This window comes from Corylus avellana, chromosome 2 (genome assembly GCF_965113065.1).
Source record: "Corylus avellana chromosome 2, dhCorAvel1.hap1.2, whole genome shotgun sequence".
In the NCBI taxonomy this organism is placed as follows: Eukaryota; Viridiplantae; Streptophyta; class Magnoliopsida; order Fagales; family Betulaceae; genus Corylus; species Corylus avellana.
The window spans coordinates 34988995-35012876 of record NC_142491.1 but is presented as its reverse complement, the minus strand read 5'-3'; the positions used below and the strand labels follow the sequence as shown (position 1 = coordinate 35012876).

At 35.0% G+C, this 23882-nt stretch overlaps 2 protein-coding genes and 2 non-coding genes across 13 annotated transcripts; 2 read left to right on the top strand and 2 right to left on the bottom strand.

Moving 5' to 3' along the window:
- The first annotated feature begins 1236 nt into the window (after positions 1 to 1236).
- On the top strand, positions 1237 to 12039 carry LOC132164432 (small ribosomal subunit protein uS13m). 10 transcript variants are annotated; one of them, XM_059574970.2, is made up of 6 exons: positions 1237 to 1526; positions 7160 to 7332; positions 7431 to 7777; positions 9739 to 9835; positions 11323 to 11553; positions 11653 to 12039. In XM_059574970.2, the coding sequence occupies exons 4-6, from the start codon at positions 9767 to 9769 to the stop codon at positions 11812 to 11814; spliced, it is 462 nt and encodes a 153-aa protein (XP_059430953.2). In that variant the 5' UTR covers positions 1237 to 1526; positions 7160 to 7332; positions 7431 to 7777; positions 9739 to 9766; the 3' UTR covers positions 11815 to 12039. The 10 variants fall into 10 exon arrangements, with proteins under 10 accessions (XP_059430953.2, XP_059430999.2, XP_059431005.2 ...); XM_059575000.2 differs by lacking the exon at positions 1237 to 1526 and having other exon boundaries at positions 7102 to 7332; positions 7442 to 7519; positions 7559 to 7777; XM_059574984.2 differs by lacking the exon at positions 1237 to 1526 and having other exon boundaries at positions 7102 to 7332; positions 7431 to 7519; positions 7559 to 7777.
- A 3019-nt stretch (positions 12040 to 15058) lies between these two features.
- On the bottom strand, positions 15059 to 15254 carry LOC132168257 (U2 spliceosomal RNA). The gene has a single exon (XR_009438780.2). It is a non-coding gene; the product is annotated as a U2 spliceosomal RNA (small nuclear RNA).
- A 1947-nt stretch (positions 15255 to 17201) lies between these two features.
- Positions 17202 to 19813, top strand: LOC132167962 (CASP-like protein 1D1). Its single transcript, XM_059579017.2, has 3 exons — positions 17202 to 17422; positions 19198 to 19324; positions 19454 to 19813. Exons 1-3 carry the CDS (start codon positions 17202 to 17204, stop codon positions 19676 to 19678), a joined length of 573 nt encoding a protein of 190 aa, XP_059435000.2. The 3' UTR covers positions 19679 to 19813.
- Positions 19814 to 23062: 3249 nt separating this feature from the next.
- LOC132168254 (U2 spliceosomal RNA) lies at positions 23063 to 23258 on the bottom strand. Its single transcript, XR_009438778.2, has one exon. It is a non-coding gene; the product is annotated as a U2 spliceosomal RNA (small nuclear RNA).
- Positions 23259 to 23882: the final 624 nt, after the last annotated feature.

Sequence of the window (23882 nt, the reverse complement as noted above, 5' to 3'; positions counted from 1 at the left end):
AAAAAAAAATTAAAAATTTTCGTTTAAAAAATTATTATTATTTTTTAAAAAAAAAATCTTTCTTGTTAAATTAAAATTTTCGTTTTTTAAAAAAATAATAAAAATTTATTTATTGAATTTATAGGGGTATTTTTGTCTTATTGAGAAATACATAAAGGCATTTTTATCTTTTTGCTAGCTTTAGGGGGGACATTGACAAGTTTGGGGGGGACATTGTCACAATTGATAGTTTTTTAGGTACATTGTCAATTGGGTGGTAGTTTGAGGGGGTATATGAACTTTACCCCAAAAGATAATATAGTAAACATGATGAAAATGATAAATTATAAAGGTCGTAAAGGTGGGACAATAACACTCTTTATTTCAAATGAAATGAATATAATTCATTTTATGGTTAGAATTTAAAATTGGTATATTTAACGGTTTATATAATTTCACATTATTTAAATTGTTTAAAAGACGTGTCAACATTAACTTCATCTACACCGTTAAATATACTAACTTTAAATTTTGACTACGAAATTGATAATCTCCATTTCATTTTACTTATAAATAAAAATTACATGCCTTAAAACATAATTTGCATTCAATTTCTATGGCTAGCTCGCTAAGTAGACTCTTACATTTACTGACTTAATAGCCCACCATTCGGTGGAAAAGGATTCTCTCCATTTCAAATTCACTCCATTTCCTCCCGTTAGTGCATTTAGAAGGGTAGTGTTATCCAAAAATTTTAACCTCAAAAACATTTGGACAATTTTCCCCTTCTAAATGCACTATCGAGAAAAAATTGATGGAATTTGAAGTAGAGAGATCAATTTCCCCATTCAAGCCATTGACCTTAATTGTCTTCTTTCTTTTTTTTTTTTTTTTTTTTTTCTGTGGAAGGGTTTAAAAAAAAAAACTATATTAACTACAGACTAAATATTGCACTATTCATTATGGATTTTTTATACCGATTTTATTCATTATGGATATTGCACTAAATATTGCACTATTACACTATTTCATTTTGTGGTTCGAAAATCGGTATGAATTTTTTATACTCATTACTCGCTTCAGTTAATCAGTATAAAATTATTTTTTCAGTTAAGCGGTTTTGCATAGTAAAACGGCATCGTTTTGACATTTTTTTTTAAAAAAAAAAAAAAATTGCAAATGAAACTCAAAACGGCGTCGTTTTAAGCTTGAATATAAATTAAACTTTCATTTCCTAACTCCTCGCCCCTGCTGCCCTCTTCACTCTCCACTCTCCTGCGGCCCTACCTCCTGCCCCCCTCTCTCACGCCGCGCCGCCGTCTCTCTCCGGCTGCCTCTCTCTCTCTCTCTCTCTCTCTCCCCTCCGCGGCCGTCTGTCGACTCTCTCTCGCTCTCTCGTTGCAAGCGGCAAGCCGTTGTGTGTCTCTCTCTCTCGTCTCCCGTCGTGTCCGGTGGCCTAACTTCACCGTCGTCTCTCTCGCTTTCTCGTTGCAAGCGGCAAGCCGTCGTATATCTCTCTCGTCTCCCATTGCCTCCCATCTTTTCAGGTATAGATTTTTCGAGTTACTTCATTTTCTTTGATTTTTATTTTTTGAACTAATTGAGGGTTTAGATTTTGATTCTTTGATTTTGAACGCTTGATTCTTTGATTTTGCATTTATTTTCGAGTTTGTTTATATTATTAGGATTTAGGAATACTTAGGAATGAAAATGATAGATTTTTAGTTTTTTACGCAACCTTGATCTGATTTACGCTACCTTGATTTTTCCTGCAAATAAATTTTCTTCTTTTGGATAAGGATTTGCTAATTGCTGTAATTATTCTTGAAATTTGTATTGCTGTTGGGCCCTTGTTTTTCTTCTCTGTTTGTGTCAGGTTTTTGTTTTTTAGGACCTTTAGGTATGATGTATAGTCTGGGTGCATGGGTTGCATTCATTGGCTATATATATATATATATATATATATATATATATATATATATATTTTTTTTTTTCAGAAGATTGATTGTTGTTTGATTAAGTTTTTTGCATCTTATATTCTTTTTACTTTCTTACTTGATATTAATTATTTGTGGTATTTTAATCTTTTATATTGATCATGATATTTATGTTTTAATTTGTTTGATTATTAAAGGAAGAAAATTTAAGGAATTGAAGGTAATCCATGTTGGAGGTGGCATAGTTGAGACTTTATTTATTATTCTTTGATAGATTCTAAGTTTGCCAAGGTTTGAGAAGAAAGTTCTTCTGACCTATGCCTACCAGTGCTAATAGATGGTTACACTGGGCTCTATTTATAGGTAGGTCGGGGATCCTCAATTTAGTTGGTTAGCTGATTTTTTTCCTCCCATCAAGGAATAAAATCATAATAAAATCAAACATCGTAATTACAATTATTTAATAATTACAATTATGGTGAAACCATAATTGTATTTATTTATAATTATAATACATGTGACATAGGTGCAGCCAATGTAAGAAATTCAATTTATGGCCCTATGTCACATGTATTATAATTATAAATATATACAATTACGGTTTCTTATAAATAAATACATGTATTATTATAATTATAAATAAATATTTTATTTATTTATAATTATAATACATGTGACATAGGGCCATAAATGAAATTTCTTACATTCTCCCACTTGGCCCTTATGACACATATAATTACTTATGTTGTTCGATTTTACAATATGGCCATTACTTTATTTATTTCAATCATTCATGGAATCCTGAAACTGTAATTGTATTTATTTATAATTATAATACATGTGACATAGGGCCATGAATGGAATTTCTTAGATTCTCCCACTTGGCCCTTATGACACATATAATTCCTTATTTTGTTCGATTCTACAATATGGCCATTACTTTATTTATTTCAACCATTCATGGAATCCTCTCTCACATAAAGAATGCTACACATGAATCATGGGGGTAAAACATTTATATAATAAGCCGCTCCTTCCATGCATTACATATATAATATTCCCTAAATTAGTACTATATGGGCAATCAAACTTTATGAATAAACTTTCCATAAGTTATTCGGGTCCAACTTTATTATAGTAACTTGATGTCTATAGACTAAAAAAGACTAAGTACAAAATGAATCAATGAACCCCGTATGCTCCACATGACTTTTAAACAGCTTTACCACTAAACCTTTAGTCATAGAATCTACAATCATCAATTCAGTACCTATATGCAATTAACACTTCATGCCTTTTAATGTTCTCTCTCACATGAAGGTACTTGATGTTGATATGCTTACCTCTGCTTCCACTTTTATTATTCTTTGAGATGAAAATGGCAGCTCGATTATCACATAAGATTGTGACTGGTCTCTATATAGAATCGACAATTTTGAGACCACCAACAAAATTTCTCAACCATAATGCCTATGTAGTGGCTTCATAGCACGCAATAAATTTTGTCTTCATTGTAGATGTAGCGACTATAGTTTGCTTGTTGCTTCTCTAGGATATAGTCCCTCCAGCAAGAAGAAAGATATACCCTTAAGTAGACTTCCTGCTATCTACACATCCAACAAAATCTGAATTTAAATATCCAATCCAAATGGTCAGTGTGTCTGTATGTCAAACTGTAGTCATTGGTTCCTTGCAAATACCACATGACTTTCTTTGCAGCTTTCCAATGTTCAAATCCTGGGTTGCTTTGATATTGACTTAGCATTCCAACTGTCATTGCAATGTCAGGTCTAGTGCAAACATGTGCATACAATAGGCTGCCGACTACAAATGCATATAGAATATTTTTCATTTGCTCTTCTTCCAATGCATTTCGGGGACATTGATCATTACTGAATTTATCCCTTTTAATGATAGGTGCTGCAGAAGCTAAATAGTTCTTCAGTCTGTATCTCTCTAAAACTTTTTCAATGTAGGCATTTTGAGACAGTTTTAATATTCTTTGTTTTCTATCCCTATGAATCTTTATGCCAATGACATAAGAGGCTTCACCCAAATCCTTCATTTCAAATTTTTTGAGAGAGGAATTGTTTGGTCTTGTGTAGCAAACCTAAATCATTACATGCAAGCAAAGTTCTCAATAAAACCATATCATCTACATACAGGACTAGAAATTACTTTACTCCCACTGACCTTAAGGTATATACATTGATCAACAAAGTTCTCAATAAAACCATATGAGGTAATAACCTTGTGAAATTTGATATACCATTGACTGAAGGCTTGTTTTATCCCATAAATAGATTTCTTTAGTTTGCAAGCTCTCTGAGTGTTATCATCAAAACCTTCAGGTTGTTTCATGTAAACCTCCTCTTCAGGATCGCCATTTAGAAAGGTTGTTTTCACATCCATTTGATGTAACTCTAGATCAAAATAAGCTACTAATGCCACAATTTTCCTAAATGAATCATTCTTTGATACTGGAGGTATGCTCTGATACCACATGTAGGGCTTGTAATAATCAAATGTTAATTAACACTAATTAAACAGCAGGGAAATGATTGATTATATAAATACCTCCAGCCATTGCTTTGCTCAAGTAAAGTGAAAAAAACTTTTCTGCAACAATCAGAGAACCTAAAAAACAGAAATTTAGAGAATAGAAGTTCTTCTGACCTATGCTTACCAGTGCCAATAGATGGTTACACATGACTCTATTTGTAGGTAAGTCAGGAACTCTCAATCTGGTTGGTTTAGCTGATTTTTCTCCTTTTGTCAAGAAATAAAATCAGAATAAAATCAAATCAGTTATTCGGTTTTCACATGATTTCTTTATATGGAATAAATAATTTGAACATTGTAATTAGTAATTACAATTATTTAATAATTACAATTATGGTGAAACTGTAATTGTATTTATTTATAATTATAAATAATTAAACCAGAAGTTCATTTACTGACCATTTATCCTTACGTGAATTATAAGATATTTTAAAATGACTATATTCAGAAGGGAGAGAGTTCAATATGAAATGAACCTAGAATGACTCAGATATATCAACTTCTAGGGACTTCAGTTGAGCAAACATGTCCCTCATTCCCATAATGTGCTCTCGCACACTTCTGGAATTGTTGAAGGTTTTGCTTGAAAGCTTCTTCATTAGGGTGCTGGCTAAGACCTTATCGGAACTCACAAATTGTTCCTTAACAGCCTGAATAATTTTTTGCTTTATAGCATTCTGGGATAGAACCCCTAATGCCCTTAATGACATGAGATTTCATTAACATGAGACTTAAGCAATTAGATCGCTTTCACCGTTCATGCTTAACAATCTCTTGTGGCGTACTTATGTCCATGAGGGCGGGTGGTTCGTCTACACGGAGCGCCAAGTCAAGTTCCATACACCCCAAATAAAAAAGCAAATTTTCTTTCCATTCAAAAAAGTTATTTCAATTCAGCATTAGAACAGTACTTTCAATAATAGCGGTAGGAATAGCTGCAATTATCAAGGAAAATAAAAAATACTTTAATGCTATGAATTAACCTTATTTTAAATTAATCAATGCTAATTTAATAGTAAATTTCAACCTACCTATAGGCAAAAGTTGCATCACGCATGAAATTTACTCTGTATTAATATGGAAAGTCTTGGGATTTAAGAGTGTCCAGTGTAACCCCCCTCACTTACCTAGGAACTTACCTGGTTGTATTTAGGGAATATTGCTTACATCACCTTCATATTGATTTGTTCATAAAGAGTAAATTTCATGCGTGATGCAACCTTTGCCCACAGCTAGGTTGAAATTTACTATTAAATTAACATTGGTTAATTTCATAGCATTAAAGTATTTTTTATTTTCCTTGATCATTGCAGCTATTCCTACCCTGTTATTAAAAGTACTGTTCCAATGCTGAATGGAAATAACTTTTCTGAATGGAAATAAAATTTGCTTTTTTATTTGGGGTGTATAAAACTTGACTTGGCGCTTCGTGTGGACGAACCACCCACCCTCACGGACATAAGTACACCACAAGAGATTGCGTAGCTTGAACGGTGGGATCGATCTAATCGCTTAAGTCTCATGTTAATGAAATATTATGTCATTAAGGGTTATATCCCAAAATGCTATAAGGCAAAAGAATTTATTCAGGCCGTTGAGGAACAATTTGTGAGTGCCGATAAGGCCTTAGCCAACACCCGAATGAAGAAACTTTCAAGCAAAACCTTCGACAATTCCAGAAGTGTGCAAGAGCACATTATGGAAATGATGGACATGTCTGTTCAACTAAAGTCCCTAGAAGTTGATATATCTGAGTCATTCTTGGTTCATTTCATATTGATATATCTACAAATAGAGCCATGTGTAACCATCTATTGGCACTAGTAGGCATAGGTCAGAAGAACTTCTTTCTTTAAATTTCTATTTTCAGGTTCTCTGATTGTTAGAGAAAAGTTTTTTTCACTACGCTTGAGCAAAGCAATGGCCAGAGGTGTTTATATAATCAATCATTCCTCTACTGTTTAATTAGTGTTAATTAGCATTTGATTATTACAAGGCCTACATGGGATTGTCTGAATCTACCCATTTTTGTAACCAATTTGTGAACTGCATACCAATTTAAAACCATGAGAACAGAAAGAACTTTACACTTTAGGACTGAACTGGAAAAACGAATTTAAAACCTTCTTTAAAGCTCCAATCCTATACATTAAATTTGTTATTTAGCCCAAAAAACATGTTCAATAAGTTATTTTTTGCCCAAAAAACAAATTTGGGCCCTCAAGATTGATCTTAGTCCAAAAAAACATGTTTAATAAGTTATTTTTGTCTTTTTAGCCAAATAATAATAATAATAATTTTGAGCTCCCAAAAGAACCAATTTTTGGCCAATTTAAAAATAGCATTGGCCCATTTAAAAAGGCTCACGTTTAATTGATTAACCGATCGAAAATTTTGAAATACTTTGTTATTGAAATGTAATCGGTGAATTAACTGATTTAACTGACAATTTCGGTTAATCGACCGAAAATGATTTTCCAAATCAAACCGATACCATCCCTAGACTTATGAATTCTAATGAAATTAATGTTATTTTTGAGTTTAGTATTGGACTTAGAGGACCTTTGCCTTTTCCTTGGCCTCTCTTTAATGAAAAAAATGAATAAAATCCTTGATTTAATTAAAAAATAGCCCTTTGCCTCTCTTTCTCTCAATCAAGCGTAGAATACCCTAAATTACAGGGAGAGGCCGTCTCTTTGTCACACAATCTTGGTATACCATCACACGTAGCTTGGAGCTCTGAAGGAGAAGCTCAGATCACGCCATTGCTTCGCCGGAACGATACTGCCAGCACTTACGACCACTTCTGTCCACGGCCAGCTCGGAGCTCTCTGCACCAAATACGAGCACATATGTGAGTCTCTCCCAGCTCTCTCATCCTCCCCTCCCTTCTCCCTTCCCACTCTCTCTCATTGCTTAATCATTTCTATACATTCCCTTGAATAACATTAGGGATTTCACAGCCATTGAAGAGAAGGTGCATTTTTATATATTCACGGCCATTGAATAACATTATGGATTTCACGGCCATAGAAGAGAAGGTGCATTTCTATACACTCACGGCCATTGAATAACATTAGGGATTTCACGGCTATTGAAGAGAAGGTGCATTTCTATACACTCACGGCCACTGAATAACATTAGGGATTTCACGGCTATTGAAGAGAAGGTGCATTTCTATACACTCACGGCCATTGAATAACATTAGGAATTTCACATTACTTCCGAGGGTGCGGCGGGATCGGGATTTACTCTGCATGGGTGGGTCTCCCCGACATAAAAAAAAACGTTTAGTCAAGGTGAAATGTTGTTCTCAATAATTTCCCTTTCTTTCAAATAATTCATGTTTGTAGTTTCGTTCTCAGTTGTCCTCCGTAATTTGTATTGGTATATTTTTTTGAAGCTTCAAACTTTAGCCTCTACTTAAGAACAAATTTATTTTATTTTGAGTGCATTAATTGTTTATTTGTTGCTGTATATGTGTGTGAGTACGTACTTACATACCTCACAGTTCAATGGTGGTTCATAAGGATCAAAATTTCTTAGGAAATCTAAAAGAAGATAAACTTCTGAAAAATTCTGGGATTTAAATAGCGCCAGGATGGTGATTTAGGAGAACCTAATTCTACATGGATGGTTTAGTAAAAGCTGGTTTTTATGTGCAGAACAGAATCAATTGAGCATGGAATAAGAAAAGAAGTAATTCATGTACCATGGCACCAAAATAATGTGCTAACAAGCCATACCACATAATGCCTGAATGTTGAAAATAACTATTAAAAAATAAAAAGATCAGGAGACCACAATATTGGAGCAGTATTCAAACTCTAAGCTTCCCCCCATGCATTCTTGAGTTCCTTTCAAGCTCATAATGCAGAGAACAAGAAAGCTTATAATGGAAGAAGGGAAGGCAAATATTGTATTGATTTCATGAATATATTTTCCATTTCAATTCTGTTTTTTTCTTCTTCAATGTTTTAGGTACTTATCTGAATTGGGTTGTCACTGTTTTTTGTCATTTTTGATATTACGGTACTGTTATATATGCAGGGGACTCCCTTTGTTGTTAGTTCTTAGCTTGGGAATTCCGTTTGTTTTCTCTACTAGGGTTCTTTAAAATATGGAGTTGGTCATTATGGATATCTCCTTCGAGGTTGTCAATGTAGCATTTGTGATAGCTTTTCTGACATGGGTTTTGCTAGAAGTTTGTGGACAAAGGAGAGACAGTGGGGATATAAATTTGGAAAAGAGACCAACGAGAGGATATGGAAGAGGTTTCACTACAATTACTGTTCTTTCTAATGTCATAATCTTAGTGTGCACCAATAGCCAACGTGTGACACATGTTTTAGTGTGCAAGAAACCAATAGCTATCTCAACTTTTGCTTTGCTAATTGAGAAGGATGTTATTTGCTGAACTTTGCTTTACTTTTGAGAAGGATGTTATCTACTTTTGCTTTTCTGAACTTTGGAAGGATGTTATTCCTATTGTAAACCCAAAGCCTCAAATTTTGTAATTGTAATTAAGCTAGCCATTTTGGTGCAACATTACTCAATCTTTTATCATTGTAATTAAGCTAGCCATTTTGGTGCAATGCTACAATATTGTATTATATATCAAGCATTGTGGTTCTAATTTTAGTGTCATTGACTATGTGGAAAAAAAATGCATATATATCAGGTTTTCATATTTGGGTATATCAGGTTTTAATGGAGAATTTTGAAATGAAAAAAAAATAAATAAATAAAAAATAATAATAATTTTAAAAAATCCAGGCCGTTTGAACAGTAACCACCTGGTTTGATTTGGGTTTATATATCAACAAAAAAATTTTATATCAGGTTTTATTATTCTAGGCCTTTCCCACCCAAAAGGCATGTAAAAGTTGTCCCATTCCAAAGAGCCATAAAATTGTGACCTTTGAGAAAGGTCTTGTTTTCTAGTCATTTTGAGATAAAAGGTTGCAATAAAATTGTGACATTTGAGAAAGGTCTTAGTTTCTACATCCTTTTGGGATAAAAGGTTGGTGATATTTGCAAGACCTTTTGAGAAAGGTCTTGCTATAAAATTGTGACTTTTGTGGTAAAAGGTCATGGTTTCTACACCTTTAGGATAAAAGGTCTCTTTAATATATTTAAAGACTTCAATTTTGATACCCTTTGCAAGTGTCTCCATTTAAAGGTCACTCACTACTTTAACTACCTTTTTTCATGTTTGTAAACTTTTCTAAAAGGACCCTAATTCCTCATTTTCTTGTAGTGAGTCCCGTGTTGCTGAGTCAAGGATCATGCTTGGTTTACGTGGATCAGTAGGAACTGTTTCCGAGATTGGTCTTCGACTCCTTCAAAATTTATCAGTAAGTTTCCATAATCTGCCTTCAATTTTCCCCATTTATCACATGATTTTGCGTTGTTATTGTCTGCAATCTGCATCGCATTTGTGATTGAAAAAGAATTAGGGTTTTGGGTTTATGCATTTTTGAATTATGTTCTCTCTTCTCTTATGTCTTGTTAATCTGAAATGCTTGCAAACAGAAATGGGTCACTAGGGTACTTGTGGGTCTGGTCTTTGCTTGTCTGTGACGCTTTTTGGTTCGCTTCGTTTTTTTATATTCAAATTCTTATTCTTTGTTTGCTTGCCGAGGAAATATATCATGATAAATATTAAATAGGTGTCTAACAATTGTCTTTCTCAACCTATGTGCTCGGCTTCCAAACAGGGTTGAAGGGTCTTATATTTTTTTTTTCTTGTTTGTTGTTGATTCCGGAGTAATTCATTCCTCATTTGCCAAAACAAAACAAAAAAAAAAAACAAAAAAAAAAAACAAAAAAGAAGAAAAAATGAAAAGAAGAACATATAATTCATGTGTTTTGATGTCCCTCCTATCGTAGATGGGTCTGCCAAGTCCATTGAAGTTTGGGGACGGTTAGGTTTGAGAGAAGTGTTTCAAATTGGAGGCCGTGGGAGTGGCCAATTTGGACAAGAAAGCCATGAGGTTGGACAAGAGGAAAGTGGTGGAGGCACCAATTCGGGGTATTGGAGATGCTCGAAGCTTATGCACTCCCTTTATGCATCTGGAATGGAAGTCTTGTGGTGGGTGGCAAAATGGTTGGTGAGAAGTGAGAAGTAAGAAGATAAAGTAGAAAATTAGAAATAGGTGGGGTTAGTTAGGGTGACAATTATTTCGGAGTTCTGTTTCCTTTCCTCTGTGTTTAAGTACTTTAACCACAAGCAGAATTGATTTTCTTAAGGTAAACCATGCATGTATTCTTTTGTTAGAATGAAACATGTGGAGGACCAAAACTCAGCTGCACCACACGAATTTTATTTTGTTTTTTAGAGCCAGCAATTTGCTAGTGAATTCATACCATATTAAAATAGAAGATGGTGGTCAATAGAGTGGAAGAATTGTTCATATCATTGTATAAATCTTTAAACAGTTTATTTATCAAAAAAAAAATCTTTAAACAGTTAGCCAAGGATGGTTTCGGAAAATAAGTAAATTGAATTCATTTCTTTCATATTCCAAAAAATAATATAGGATCCTATCACTTCTTTGCTAATTTTATTCCAAACAATAGAGTTCAATCTGATGTCTACCAGAGTAATAGATTCACCATGATAAGATTTGGTTTTCATGTTATTGCCATATCGTTTGTGTCTATTTTATGGTCTATGTAGTTCAAGCTTAGGCAGGTTAAGGTTTTAGATTTCCAGGGTTCCAAATAACCTAAAATTTTAAGTTTCAGAAATTGGAAAGGTTTTCTTTTCATGCATTTACTTTGCATTCAAGTTGAAGATTACTGTTTCGAGTGTTGTGTTGGCGTCTTCTGTTTTATGCAGCTTCATGGTGTACGTGTCCAATGCATTAATATTGGAGGAGGAGTTGGGGAGATTCCAGACGGCAAGCGCCTGAGAATCGCTCTTCAGCACATTCATGGAATTGGCCGCTCTAGAGCGCGCCAAATTCTCGCCGAGCTTAGCATTGAGAACAAACTCGCCAGGGAATTAACAGGAAGAGAGGCCTACTCTCTCCGAGAGGAGCTCTCTAGGTACATGACTGGGCATGACTTGGTAAATCTCTCTCTCTCTCTCTCTCTCTCTCTCAATGATGTCAAACAATAAATGTTAAAATTATTACGTTATTCACAAAATTTGAACTTGGATTTTCAGCACAATCAAGTGACAAAGGACATAGCAAGATTGATGGAGATTCAGAGCTATAGAGGGATAAGGCATAGTCAGGGGTTACCATGCAGAGGACAGCGCACTCACACCAATGCCCGGACCTGGAAGGGTAAGGCAGTTGCAATTCCAGGAAAGAAGAAAGCTTAAGTATTGGGATGCTTCTCTTCTCCATTTCTTCGGTTTTGACATGTAACTCACTTTGAAGGGTGTTTTATTTGTAGCTCTTTCCAAACTTTACTTCTTTCAGTTTTATGATTTCCTCATGGAATAAGTTTTCGGTTTTTCCTGAATTTGTAAGCATTGGATTTTTTGTATTTTCGCATTAACTTTAATAGCGGTGGCCTAGAAATCGGTCCAAGCCTCATGGGTGCAGCTTTATTGTTCGTGGTGGTTTGGATTTTCATAGTTGTACATCTCCCAAGTATAACCAATACATATGGGAAAATGTTTTGGTGCACAATTAGCCAGCATTTTTTTTTTTTAAGGGAAACATTTCATACTCATTCATTGATAAAAGTTGCAAGCAAGAGCTCTTACAAACAGAGCAAAAAATTATGAAGCAAATCATAGCCGAAGCTAAAGATACAAGAGTCAACAGCATACTAATCAACCATAACAAACATCATCCTCTAATCCATGACTATTCATCAGGTTTAATATCAAATCTGCACCAAAATGGACACAATTCAATGCATAGGTAGCGCTTATTCCTTAGCCATGAGAGCAAAGAACTTTTATGCCAAAATTCATCCTCTTCGACCTGAACGCCAGGATATCATTCACATCTACAACTCAAGGGTCTAGACCAAAGCAGTAATAGACTGATCAAATAAAGAGGACATAGCCTTATTATAAGCAAAAACAAGAGAGAAAAATGTACAGGGAAATAAATGGATAAACCGAAATACAAGCAAATGCAAGGATAAACGTAAAAATAACAAAAGGAAGCCAACAATACAAGAAAAAAAAAAAAAAAAAAGGAAAAGCACACAATGCGGATAACGCCAGCTGGAAGAAAGCCGATCAAGTGCTGGTGGAAACCGACACGGAAGGTGGCGTTGGAAGCTCATCTCGGGGGGATGCGAGAAAAGACCCTGCAACGGACGATAGGAGGCAAAGCGTGCATTGAAGAGATCGGTGGCGTACACAAACAAACTGGGGGGGGAGAGTTTGAGTGAATCCGCCAAAAGTAGCACCCACAAAGTGTCAAACAAGCAAAAGCAATAAATAACAACACACCAAGATAAACGACAAATAAACAGGCAGAAAAAGGAATGCAAATAAATCAAACCAGAAACGAAATCAACCCACAGCCGGAGGGAATAAAAATCAAACCACAACCGAAGAGACAGATCCAGTGCAAAAAGTGGGATGCGCACAAGTGGATCCGGTTAGCAAGGTGGTGGGGCACGCATCGAGGTGGACCAGGCGAAGAGCGGTAGATCGGGCAAAGACGAACAGATCCAAAGCCAAGCCCGACCAAGCAAAAGACGCGGAAGATGGTGATGGCGGGGGAGAAAAGTGGCAAGGTGGAGAAAGACTAGGTAGCCACAGCAGCAAAGGGAGAAGGGCCACGCTAGAGAAAAAAAATGGAACAGAGGGTGAAAAGGGCAGCAGAGAAGGGGGAGGGAGGTGGCAACGAGACTAGGGGCATCAGGTAAACTGCTAGCACCCGGTGCAAAGAGGGTGAGGGGAGGAGGGAGGCTGCCAACGGCCATCCCTCCTCCCCTAACCTAGGGGTACCTTACCTGTGCGGCTGCGGCGCTCTGAACAAAGGTTGCTCTTAAGAAAAGTAGCAGTGTTCCTCAAAATAAGGTGTAATCTTGACCATCTTAGAGCATCTTCGATGAGCTTTCTAAAATTTCTTTGAATTTTAGCTAAAAAATCTATTTTTTTAGTTTAACTAGTAGCTATGCAAAAGTACCAAATAATAAACTCTATAAATTTTACTATATTCTATTTAAATATAATTTTTATTCTAGCTTCATTTATTTTTTATTCTCAAACGCACCCCCACAAAGTTACAAACTCATAAAGGTGAGAGAGAGAGAGAGAGAGAGAGAGAGTAAGGGAAAATATAAAAACATAAAAAATAGAGTAGAGAAATGATTTTGTTCTCCAAATATGGGAGAGATATGACAAGCACGAAAATAGAGAAAGGAATAGAGAACTTGATAGAACTTCTGTTTTTTTTGTCTTTTTTCTTTTTTCTTTTTTTTTTTTTATCTTTCTGTGTGTTTAAGAATTTAACCAAATTTTAGCTAAGAGTTGATTTTAGAGAACTTATTGAGGATGCTCTTAAAAACCAGGAAGGTGACTGATTTCACTTTTCTTTCTAGACAATGCTTACTTCTTAGATGAGGTTGCACATTGGGAAGAGCTTGCCCAACCAATGATTTAAGTGCCCTCGCCCCCCCTCCCCCAAAAAAAATGGTCCAGGGGATTAATAAGAGAAATAATAAAATTCATTTTTCGTCCATCTTTGTATGGTGAATGAATAAATTCACCATTTGATTTGTTGGATCTATATGTGGTCCTACAAATATGATGGTAATTTTGCCAAAAAAATAAAGAAAGAAAGAAAGAAAAGAGATGAGAAATAGTTAGAAAAATGATGTGTAACATAACTCCATTAATAATGACTCTGGTGGTGAACTGTGAAGGATCCATACAACCCATTAGAGCATTAGAATATCATTCTTTAAACCGTTATTTTCTTCAAATTATAGCTGACCACGCCCTATAATGCCTCTACATCCATTTCTTTACCAATGTTTTTTTTCGCGGCTCTTTACCTTTCTTCATATAGTCTCATCTATTCTCAGTAGGTTGGTGGTCTAAGCATCAAATCTGTTCGTGTTGGAGGAGTGAAGGTCCCAAACAAAAAGAGGGTTGACTACTCTCTCCACTACATACATAGGATTGAATGGTTTATATATTCTCAGTTTGTGGCCATTCTTTGTTGCTGTATAAAGAGTAATTCTTAAACTCCGTTCTGGAATAGTGGCTTGACTGCTTCATAATTGTGAATATATACAGCAAATGGCCATTCTCAGTTTTAAAAAAATCTCAAATCGGAATTTCATACAACATGGGAGGGCTCGAGCAGAAAAAAAAAAAAAAAAAAAAAAAAAAAAAAAAAAAAATCCACCTGCTTCCTCCTAATCAGACTTCCTTTCCACAACCCTCTTGTGAATCAACCAAAAACCCCTCATCTGAGAAATCACAAACTGGGTCTTCTTTGTTATTCTTCCGGATCCTAGAGATTGATATATACACGCAAACAAGCCCAATAGATGTCCAAATATATAACATACTTGAGCCAATTAGGAGAATGTAAAATGAACCACATTGATTTGAAAATCCAATAAAAACTTAAGACTTTGTTTGGGAGGGGTGCGCCAGGCCCGTGCTTTAGTGCAACGCATGGGCGACGCGTGAGAGGCCCAGTAGCAAGCTACTGTTATGGACTCTCCCCCTAAAAAGATTAATTTAATATCATGTGGCCCGATGGGCCACGTATCAGATATTAAACTGATAAGAACAGATACTACACTTGATCTTAGCCAAAAGGCCGAGAAAGGTATGACTTGCAACGTGGCTTGCTTCTCCTTTTATAGCTTGCCTCTGCGTTGCTCTTGTGTTGCCTATACGGTGTGGGAGACGAAAACTAAAGAAACAAACCAAGCTCTATTTGCTCGCAACTCGCAAGGCTCAACATCCTTATACTATGCGTGGCTGTACGGTGTAGACTTGCTTGAGGCTAATCCAAAATTGGCCGCGCAATCGGCTTTAGCTTCACTGATTTTTGCTCTACCAAAACTATAACACTCTTTTATATATATATATATATATATATATATATATATCTTTCGGAAGTCTCCCATTTGGCCCTTGGGGATGGCCGGACCACCCCCAATGGCCATAGGGTGGCCCTTGGGGTGGTCCGGCTACCTTCAAGGGCTAAACGATTTTTTTTTTTTTTTAGTTTGGCTATAGGGGGCCATGGGGTGGTCCGGGCACCCCTGGCTAGCCATTGGGAGTGGCTTGAGCAATTAAAATAGGGTCGTCTAACCACCTCTTATGCCTAAGATGAGGTGGCCAACCACCCCTCTTTTTTTTTTTTTTTTTTTAATATGAAATAATATTTTATTATTATTTTTTGCTAAAGGGACATGTATCTCATTTGTGGCTCTAAAATTTCTAAGAAGAAATTCTAACCATGAACTAAATATTCTCTAGTCCAAAATGAACTGGAGATGATCCTGTTCTTGAGTTGGTAGCCATGTTTTGAGCATTAAATGAAATGCTGCAAATGAAGCTATGATTATGGAGCTTACCCAACACTATGACCAATCTATCCACACTACACGCAGTCACACTTGCAGCCAGACCATTGGCTATGCATTAAATTTTCATTGCAATGAATGCCTATACGGCTCCATGTAATATGAAAGGATTATTAACTGGACACAAATTTTCTTCAAATTGATTTGGATGAAATTTTTTTCAATCTGTTCTAATAAGTGTCAAGTGTAATTTAACAATTATTAATCTATCTACACTACACGCATTCACACTAGCGGTCAGACCATTGGCTATGCATTAAATTTTCATTGCTATGAAAGCCTACGCGACTCCATATAATATGAAAGGACTATTAACTTGTTAGAAAGAAGAAAAAAAAACTTACAGATGGAGAAGAAGAGAAAGACGAAGAGAAATCGCAAAGTATGGATGCTAGAACCGCTATTTAAAAAAATAAAAATAAAATAAAAATGACGTCGTTTTTACGGTAATACGGTAATATATATATATAGGCGGTCAGCGGACGGTTATAAGACCCTACTACAGAGTAGTCTGAGACTCTAAGCGTAAGAGAGCTTTCACTTTCAGATTCCATTGCTTCAACCTAGTAGCAACGAGGAAGAAGAAGAAAATTTGAAGGGTGAGAGATAAAAAGCGTTATCAAATGTGTCATTTTAAAATTGAATCTTAGTTTTTTGGCTGGGTTGATTTAGTTAGAGAATAGCCCAAATTTGAAGGCATCTCAATTTTTAAGGCAGGGGGAAGATATGGATAGAGGCGGGCAAGGACGTGCCCCTACAACTACTTTTTTTACTTAAAAAACCAAAAACTTAAGTTTTTTTAAGCCCAAAACTATTCTTATAGACTATTGCCCCTATATAATTAAACTCATTCGGCCCAAACCTCCTAAAAGTTGTTGGAGCCCCTACAAAACTAACTAGTACAACGACCTAATAGTTGCATTTCATTTAATCCTCCAAACTTTTCGGAGGTCTGGGCTGAATGAGTCTAATTATATAAGGGCAAGAGTCTATAAGAATAGCTTCAAGCGCCCCTTCCATCACTACCTATATCCGTCATTGCTTCTTGTTGTATTAGACGAAATGGGAGGGCTCTGATATATATATATATACACATATTGTTCATCTTTCTCTTATCCAACACCATCTCTTACAATAAGACTAGCTAGCTATATTACTTGCAATACCATTAACTAGCCACGTCCCATGGCTTCCACTGATAAGCCTGGCACGGAATACTACAAGGAAGTCCGGCCACCCCCGCAGCCTGCCGAGCAGTATTTTGCTGTGAATGTGGCCCTCAGGGTCTTATTGTTTGCATCGGTGCTGACTGCTGTCCTTGTGGTAGTCACTAGTGACCAAACGAAGCTAATTCCCGGGTTAGGAATAAATCTCAAGGCCAAGTTTAATCAATCCCCAGCTTTCATGTAAGTTGCACTACGCCATGCACTCTTAGTAATTAGACAAACTTTTGGGTCTGATTATGTGTATGAAATTGTTACATATCCATGCATGCAAGAAAGACTATGCACTCTTATTAATTAGACAAACTTTTGGGTCTGATTATGTGTATGAAATTGTTACATATCCATGAATGCAAGAAAGACTATAGTATAGGGGCATACATGGACACAGCCAGAAAGTATTATGGGCATGTGCCAAGACATAAGCTTTATATATATATATATATATATATCATCTAAGATAGTGCTTCAATTGCTCAAGAAAATCTCCAACTGGTTAAGTATACACTAGGGCATAAACTAAAATAAAAAATAAAAAATAAATAAAATTAAAGACCCAAATTGAAAATCACACGAAAAAAAAAAACAATAACTATGAGACGAGAACTGAGTGAGTTCAAACCACGTTTAAGATAAAAACAAATTACCTTGCACCGCTTCTGTGTTGCAAATTGTGTTTTTTCATTTGGAAAATTGAATCAGTATAGAAAAGTAAGCTTTAAATTTCAAATTTTAAGTTCTTGATTTTGGACTTGTGCTTGTTTAGGGTTAGAAAGGTAATGAGATGTACAACAGAATGCTCGGGAAAGATAAAATTTAGTTGGTAGCTAGGGCCAAATCTCAAATGGGTAATCATCTTAATGGGTTAGAGCTAAAAGTAGGGTTACTACAGTTTTTAATGGGTAATGACCAAAAGATTTGAGAATGAGTAATCATCTTTTAGGTTTTAATCGGTATGACCCAAAATATTTTTTGAATATTATGAGCAATAGGGCCAAAAACATTTGTGGGTGGGCCAAAATTTTTATAAGGTAAGGCCAAAAAAATTATGAGTAGGGTCAATTTTTATTTTTTTCTAGCTTGGGTAAGGGCCAATTGACTAAAAACTATAATTTTGACCTCAAAATTTTATATATATTTGGGGTTGGTGGCCAGACTATCCTTAAGAGTCTAGAAGTAGTCCTGAGAGGTTTTCAGTGGTAACCGATCCACCCCCATTAGTTTTGGAGGTGGCCTGGCCACCCCAGACACCTAGGTGTGGCCTGACCATCCCCAAACACTTGGGGTGATTGAAAACCCCCCCAATTTATTTATTTATTTTTTTATGTTTTGCTTTTGTTTTTGTAATAATTTTTTAAAAAAATTATATTTATATTATTTATACCATTTAAAGATAATATCAATTATTTTTTTCTCTTCAGTATTCACAGTTTTAAAAATAATACAAAAATATCACACATCCAAACAAGCCTAGCATCCCTTTCGTCTATGATCAATTTTAAAATGTGTGGTATGAAAAAAATAACAATTTTAAAACATAATTAATAAAAATATAATATTTAAAAATACACTTAAGCCTTTAATCGTGGTTCGACATTTAAAAATCTATACATCACCTTTGTATTACCCCTAAAGCAAGTGTGATGTGGTAATTCACTAGCATGTGTACCGATGCATGAAAATGGATATTTTTGTTGGAAAACCACACCCTATAAGCTTTGGGATAATATAAGGATGATATTGTGTAGCATTACTCTTAAAATGATGCATTTTTAAAAATACATCTCTTTACCCGCAATTTAAAACTGCGAATTTTTTATATAATTAAATTTATTATATTTTATCAGCTTAACGTTTTAGGATAAATGATTATTAAACATGGTGTATAGCCAAAAGTCATCAACTCGAACATTAATTCTATCAATTCACTTCACATTCCAATTAAATATTTCATACAGATACTTTGTGGTGGCGCTTTCCGTAACTGGCCTCTATAGTATCATTACAATATTGGCATCAATCTCCGTCCTGTTCAAACCAATCTCCTCAACAAAGTTCATGCTCCATTTTGCAGTTTGGGATGTGGTAATTAAGCTTTCTTTTTCAATATTCTTTGCATATATATATATATATATATATATATATATATATATATATATATGAGGATTATATATCTAATCCATGTACAATTAATATACATTACTTGTGATGCAGTTGATATTAGGGCTGGTAGCTTCAGCAATGGGCTCTGCAGGTGGTATTGCATATGTGGGGTTAAAAGGCAACGAACACGTGCACTGGGGTAAGGTGTGCAACACCTTCGACAAATTTTGCAGGCATATGGCAGGCTCCCTTGCTGTCTCCTTGTTCGCTTCGTTTGTGCTTGTCCTGCTCATCTGGCTCTCCATTTTCACTCTCCACCGTCGGATCCCCAAGTAGATCGAGCCTCTGAAAGTTCAAAAAGATATCCAATTTTCTGGCCATGCACAAGTGACGGCACAACCCTCCAGAAAATTGTGTTGTGCACTTGTGATCTACTGTTTGCACATGATCTTGTCTTTGATTTGTCTTTTATGTAGTTTTTAATTCATCGTCTATATGTTACATGTTATTGAATTTGAAACACAACTATATGAATATGATGCATGTTGTATTTGTTTTTGTGTTTTAGGCTAGTTAAATTTTTTTTTTTTTTTTCCTCCTTAAAAAGGTTAGGTAATAGATAGAAAAATGTGAATTTAATATTTGAAATGAGAGAAATATTATAAAATTAAGGTTTAAATTGAGATTATGAATTTGATATATATATATATATATATATACCACGTGAATCATTTGTTATTCTTAAAATTTAAATTAATTAAAGATAGTAAATTTAATTATTAAATTAATATTTTAATAAGATTGAAACCAATAATTTGTGGTGTTTCGGATTCCAATTCCAAACATAGCCTCCTAAAAACTCTCTTCAAATTCGGATAGTTTCACAAAGAGGGAGGAAGTTGTAAGATCCACTTGTCTAGAATACATGAACGTTGCACCTTAAACCACTCAGAATAAATGAGCTTTAGAACTTGTTTTTTTTTTTTAATAAAGCTGTCCAAATTGCATATAATGCGAAAGGAAGCCTCTTATGCTGGATGAGAATCTCCAGCGACTCGAACTGCTCTACAAAGAGAGGGATAGTGGGATTTACTTGACTATGATAGATAGATCTTGCATTCCCTCTCTCCCGCTTTGAATAGGAAAAAAAAAGAAGAAAAGAAAAGACAAATAGATCTTGCACATTATACTGCTTAAATCAGCTGAATTTTATAACCACCTTCCATGAAAAGGTGTCCAAATTATATATAATTCCATCAATTAATTATAAGAGATCTCGATCTGGTTACAAAACAACCTTTTGAGGAGATAAATGCATCCAGGGTGGGGACAAATGATGATGTGTAGGGATTCAATTAGTCATTGTTTACAAAAATTTTGTTTGGGATTGCATTTGAGAAATATAACTTTTAGGTTTTGGCTATTTTTAGAGTTAAAAAAAAAATTAAAAAGTATTTTTAGAATTTTTTACCAAACATGCCGGCTTTTATTTGGCACGACTTTTTAGATACTAAAAGTATATTTTAAGCTCTCTAATGCAGTTACAAACAGACTCAAAGCCCAACTTACGTGGAACGCAGCCATTATTTGATCTCACTGTCTCATCTACTTTCATATTATATATAGGGGAAGATATCATCTGATTGTGCAAAAGATCTACAATTGATCAAGTTGTTGTTGGAAATATTAAAATTGAAAAGCCAAAAAAGAGACAACCGGCAAAGATTTGTCATTCTTTGGGATGAAGTTGTGGAAGTGTATATGAATCAAAATATCAAAGTACCAAATCACATGATATCTTTTCCAAAAAATAAGAAAAGAAAATATAAAAACACTTATGAATTGGAATCTATACAACAATTAGGTGTTCAAATTGGACACATTTTGTGAGAGAGTGATCCAGCTGCTCGAGTAAGTAGTCAGACTGCTCAAAGTTTATTTGGGCAACTGAATTCTACATTATTTGATCTCTCTCACAAAAACTGCCCAAATTGCTAGCTAGTGATGCGGATCCTCATCCGACAGTCCTACATAAAACTATGATTCATTCAAAATATGGGTTTAAAAAATAATAATTTTAAAATATAGTTAATAAAAACACAATTTTTAAACTTCATTAAGCATGTGATAAAATTGCGATTGTACCCTTAAAATCATGTATTTCAAAAAAAAAAACATTTTCTTTACCTGCTAAAATCGCCAATTTTTTCAAACGCACTTGCACTTTTTGGAATTTTGTTTAAAAACACACCCAAAATCTTAAAAAGCTTGAAATGCTACACTAATTAGCACCCCATTAGGAAGATATTTGTTTCTAAAAATTAAGAGCACCAAAGGTATGATTGTAGTTACAATGGAGTTTGGAGGAGGATGTATTTGTACTTCAATTCTGCATCTGTACGTTTTTAACAGTTGAAGTACCAATTGACATATTTTACGTAAAACCAATTAATTAATTGTGCCAATGTATCAAAATTTATGTCATCATACCACATATTTTCATAATAATAATTATAAATAAACCTAAGCGCTATCCCTGCCGCCTCCACTAATGCGAGTGGCTCACATGGCTACCTGTTGGAAAAACATAAACATAAAATCGTAGGGTTCTATAGTGTGTACATTTTCTTCTAGAACTCACAAACACGATTTTTTTGGTAAATGTTCTACACTGTATAATGATACCTCTTACGTCCAAATTTAAAAGAATTCAATTGTGGTGTTTTATTATAAGAACAAAACACATATGCATATAACCTAAATGCTATTTGAGAGAGAATGGAAGAGAAAATTGAGAGAGATTCAGAATTTTGAATTCTGAAATAATTGAATGAATAATTTGATATTTTAACTTTCATCCCATGGGTAATTTATAACCAACCAAAAGACAACTCTTGGTTATGAAAGTTACAAATTCTAAGAGATACAACTCTTGGTATTATATGGACCAGCTCCACTTTATGTATTGAGGTACAATTACCAACACTACCCTTCAATTCAATGTTGGCGATGACTTGTGCAACTACCCTACAACGCAACAAAAGCGGTGACTTGCACAACTAACCTCTAGCAGTTTGGAGGTGGCCCTTAACAGAGAACCATTCACCCATTTGTAGGGACTAGGGAGTAATGTATGACACTCCATGGGGGTGGAGTCACCCCTCCACCACCACTCCTTTTTTTTCAACTTTTTTTATTATTATTATTTACATGTTGGATGGTAAAGTCATCCCTCCACCCCTTTCTTTTTCTTTTTTACATGCCAACGAACAGTCTCATCTATCAAATGGTCAAAGCTCAAAATAATAAGAGAATTTCCCAATTAAAACAAAAAATTGAAACCCTTGTGTAAAAGTACAAGTGTTAGTCTTAACCTAATACCAATACACGTACACAATAATAAAGCTTTTGCCTTTTTTCTTTTTTCTAAAATAACTGACACAAATTACAATCCCATGATTCCATGAACATCCCTGTCCACGATCCTCCTATGAATCAACCAAAAACACTATCTCAGAAATCACAAAACTTCTACACGTAAAGACAGCAACTCCAAAAATAGGCAAAGTGGGTCTTCTTTGTTCTTCCCCGTCCTAAAGATTCATATACATCCAATTTGGATATTGCAGGGAAGCGCTGAGATTCTGAAGGCAAGAGAGAAAAATTATACCTACATTATCCCATAAAAATTTATTCAATAAAACTTAAGACTTTGTTTGGGAGGGGTGCGCCAGGCCCGTGCTTTAGTGCAACGCATGGGCGACGCCTGAGAGGCCCAGTAGCAAGCTACCGTAATGGACTCCCCCCCTAAAAAAATTAATTTAATATCATGTGGCCCGATGGGCCACGTATCAGATATTAAACTGATAAGAACAGATACTACACTTGATCTTAGCCAAAAGGCCGAGAAAGGTATGATTTGTTTTGTTGCTTGCTTCTCCTTTTATAGCTTGCCTCTGCGTTGCTCTTGTGTTGCCTATCCGGTGTGGGACACGAAAATTAAAGAAACAAACCAAGCTCTATTTGCTCGCAGCTCGCAAGGCTCAACAGTCAACATCCTTATGTCCTATGCGTGGCTGTATAGTGTAGACTTGCTTGAGGCTAATCCAAAATGGGCCACGCAATCTGCTTTAGCTTCACTGATTTTTGCTCTACCAAAACTATAACACTCTTATCGTGTGTGTGTATATATATATATAAAGATCTTTTGGAAGTCTCCCATTAGGGTGAAAATTCTATGGAGGACTTTTACTCTATTTATAGAGTCTTGATATAACTCTTGATGAAAAGTTATATTTTATCACTTATCATAACCTCCATGAAAGTTATTTACCTTTCGTGAGAATAATTATATTTGGAGATGACCACACTAATTATAGTGTGATCATCCTTAAATCATCATCTTTCACTTGATCACACTATAACACCTAGTAGGTAACTTAGTTGAACATTATCACTTTAGTACCAATGATTTTTCCATATGTCAAATCTTATCTGTAGAGACTATATATCAACGTCAGATTATGACAATTCTTAGTGT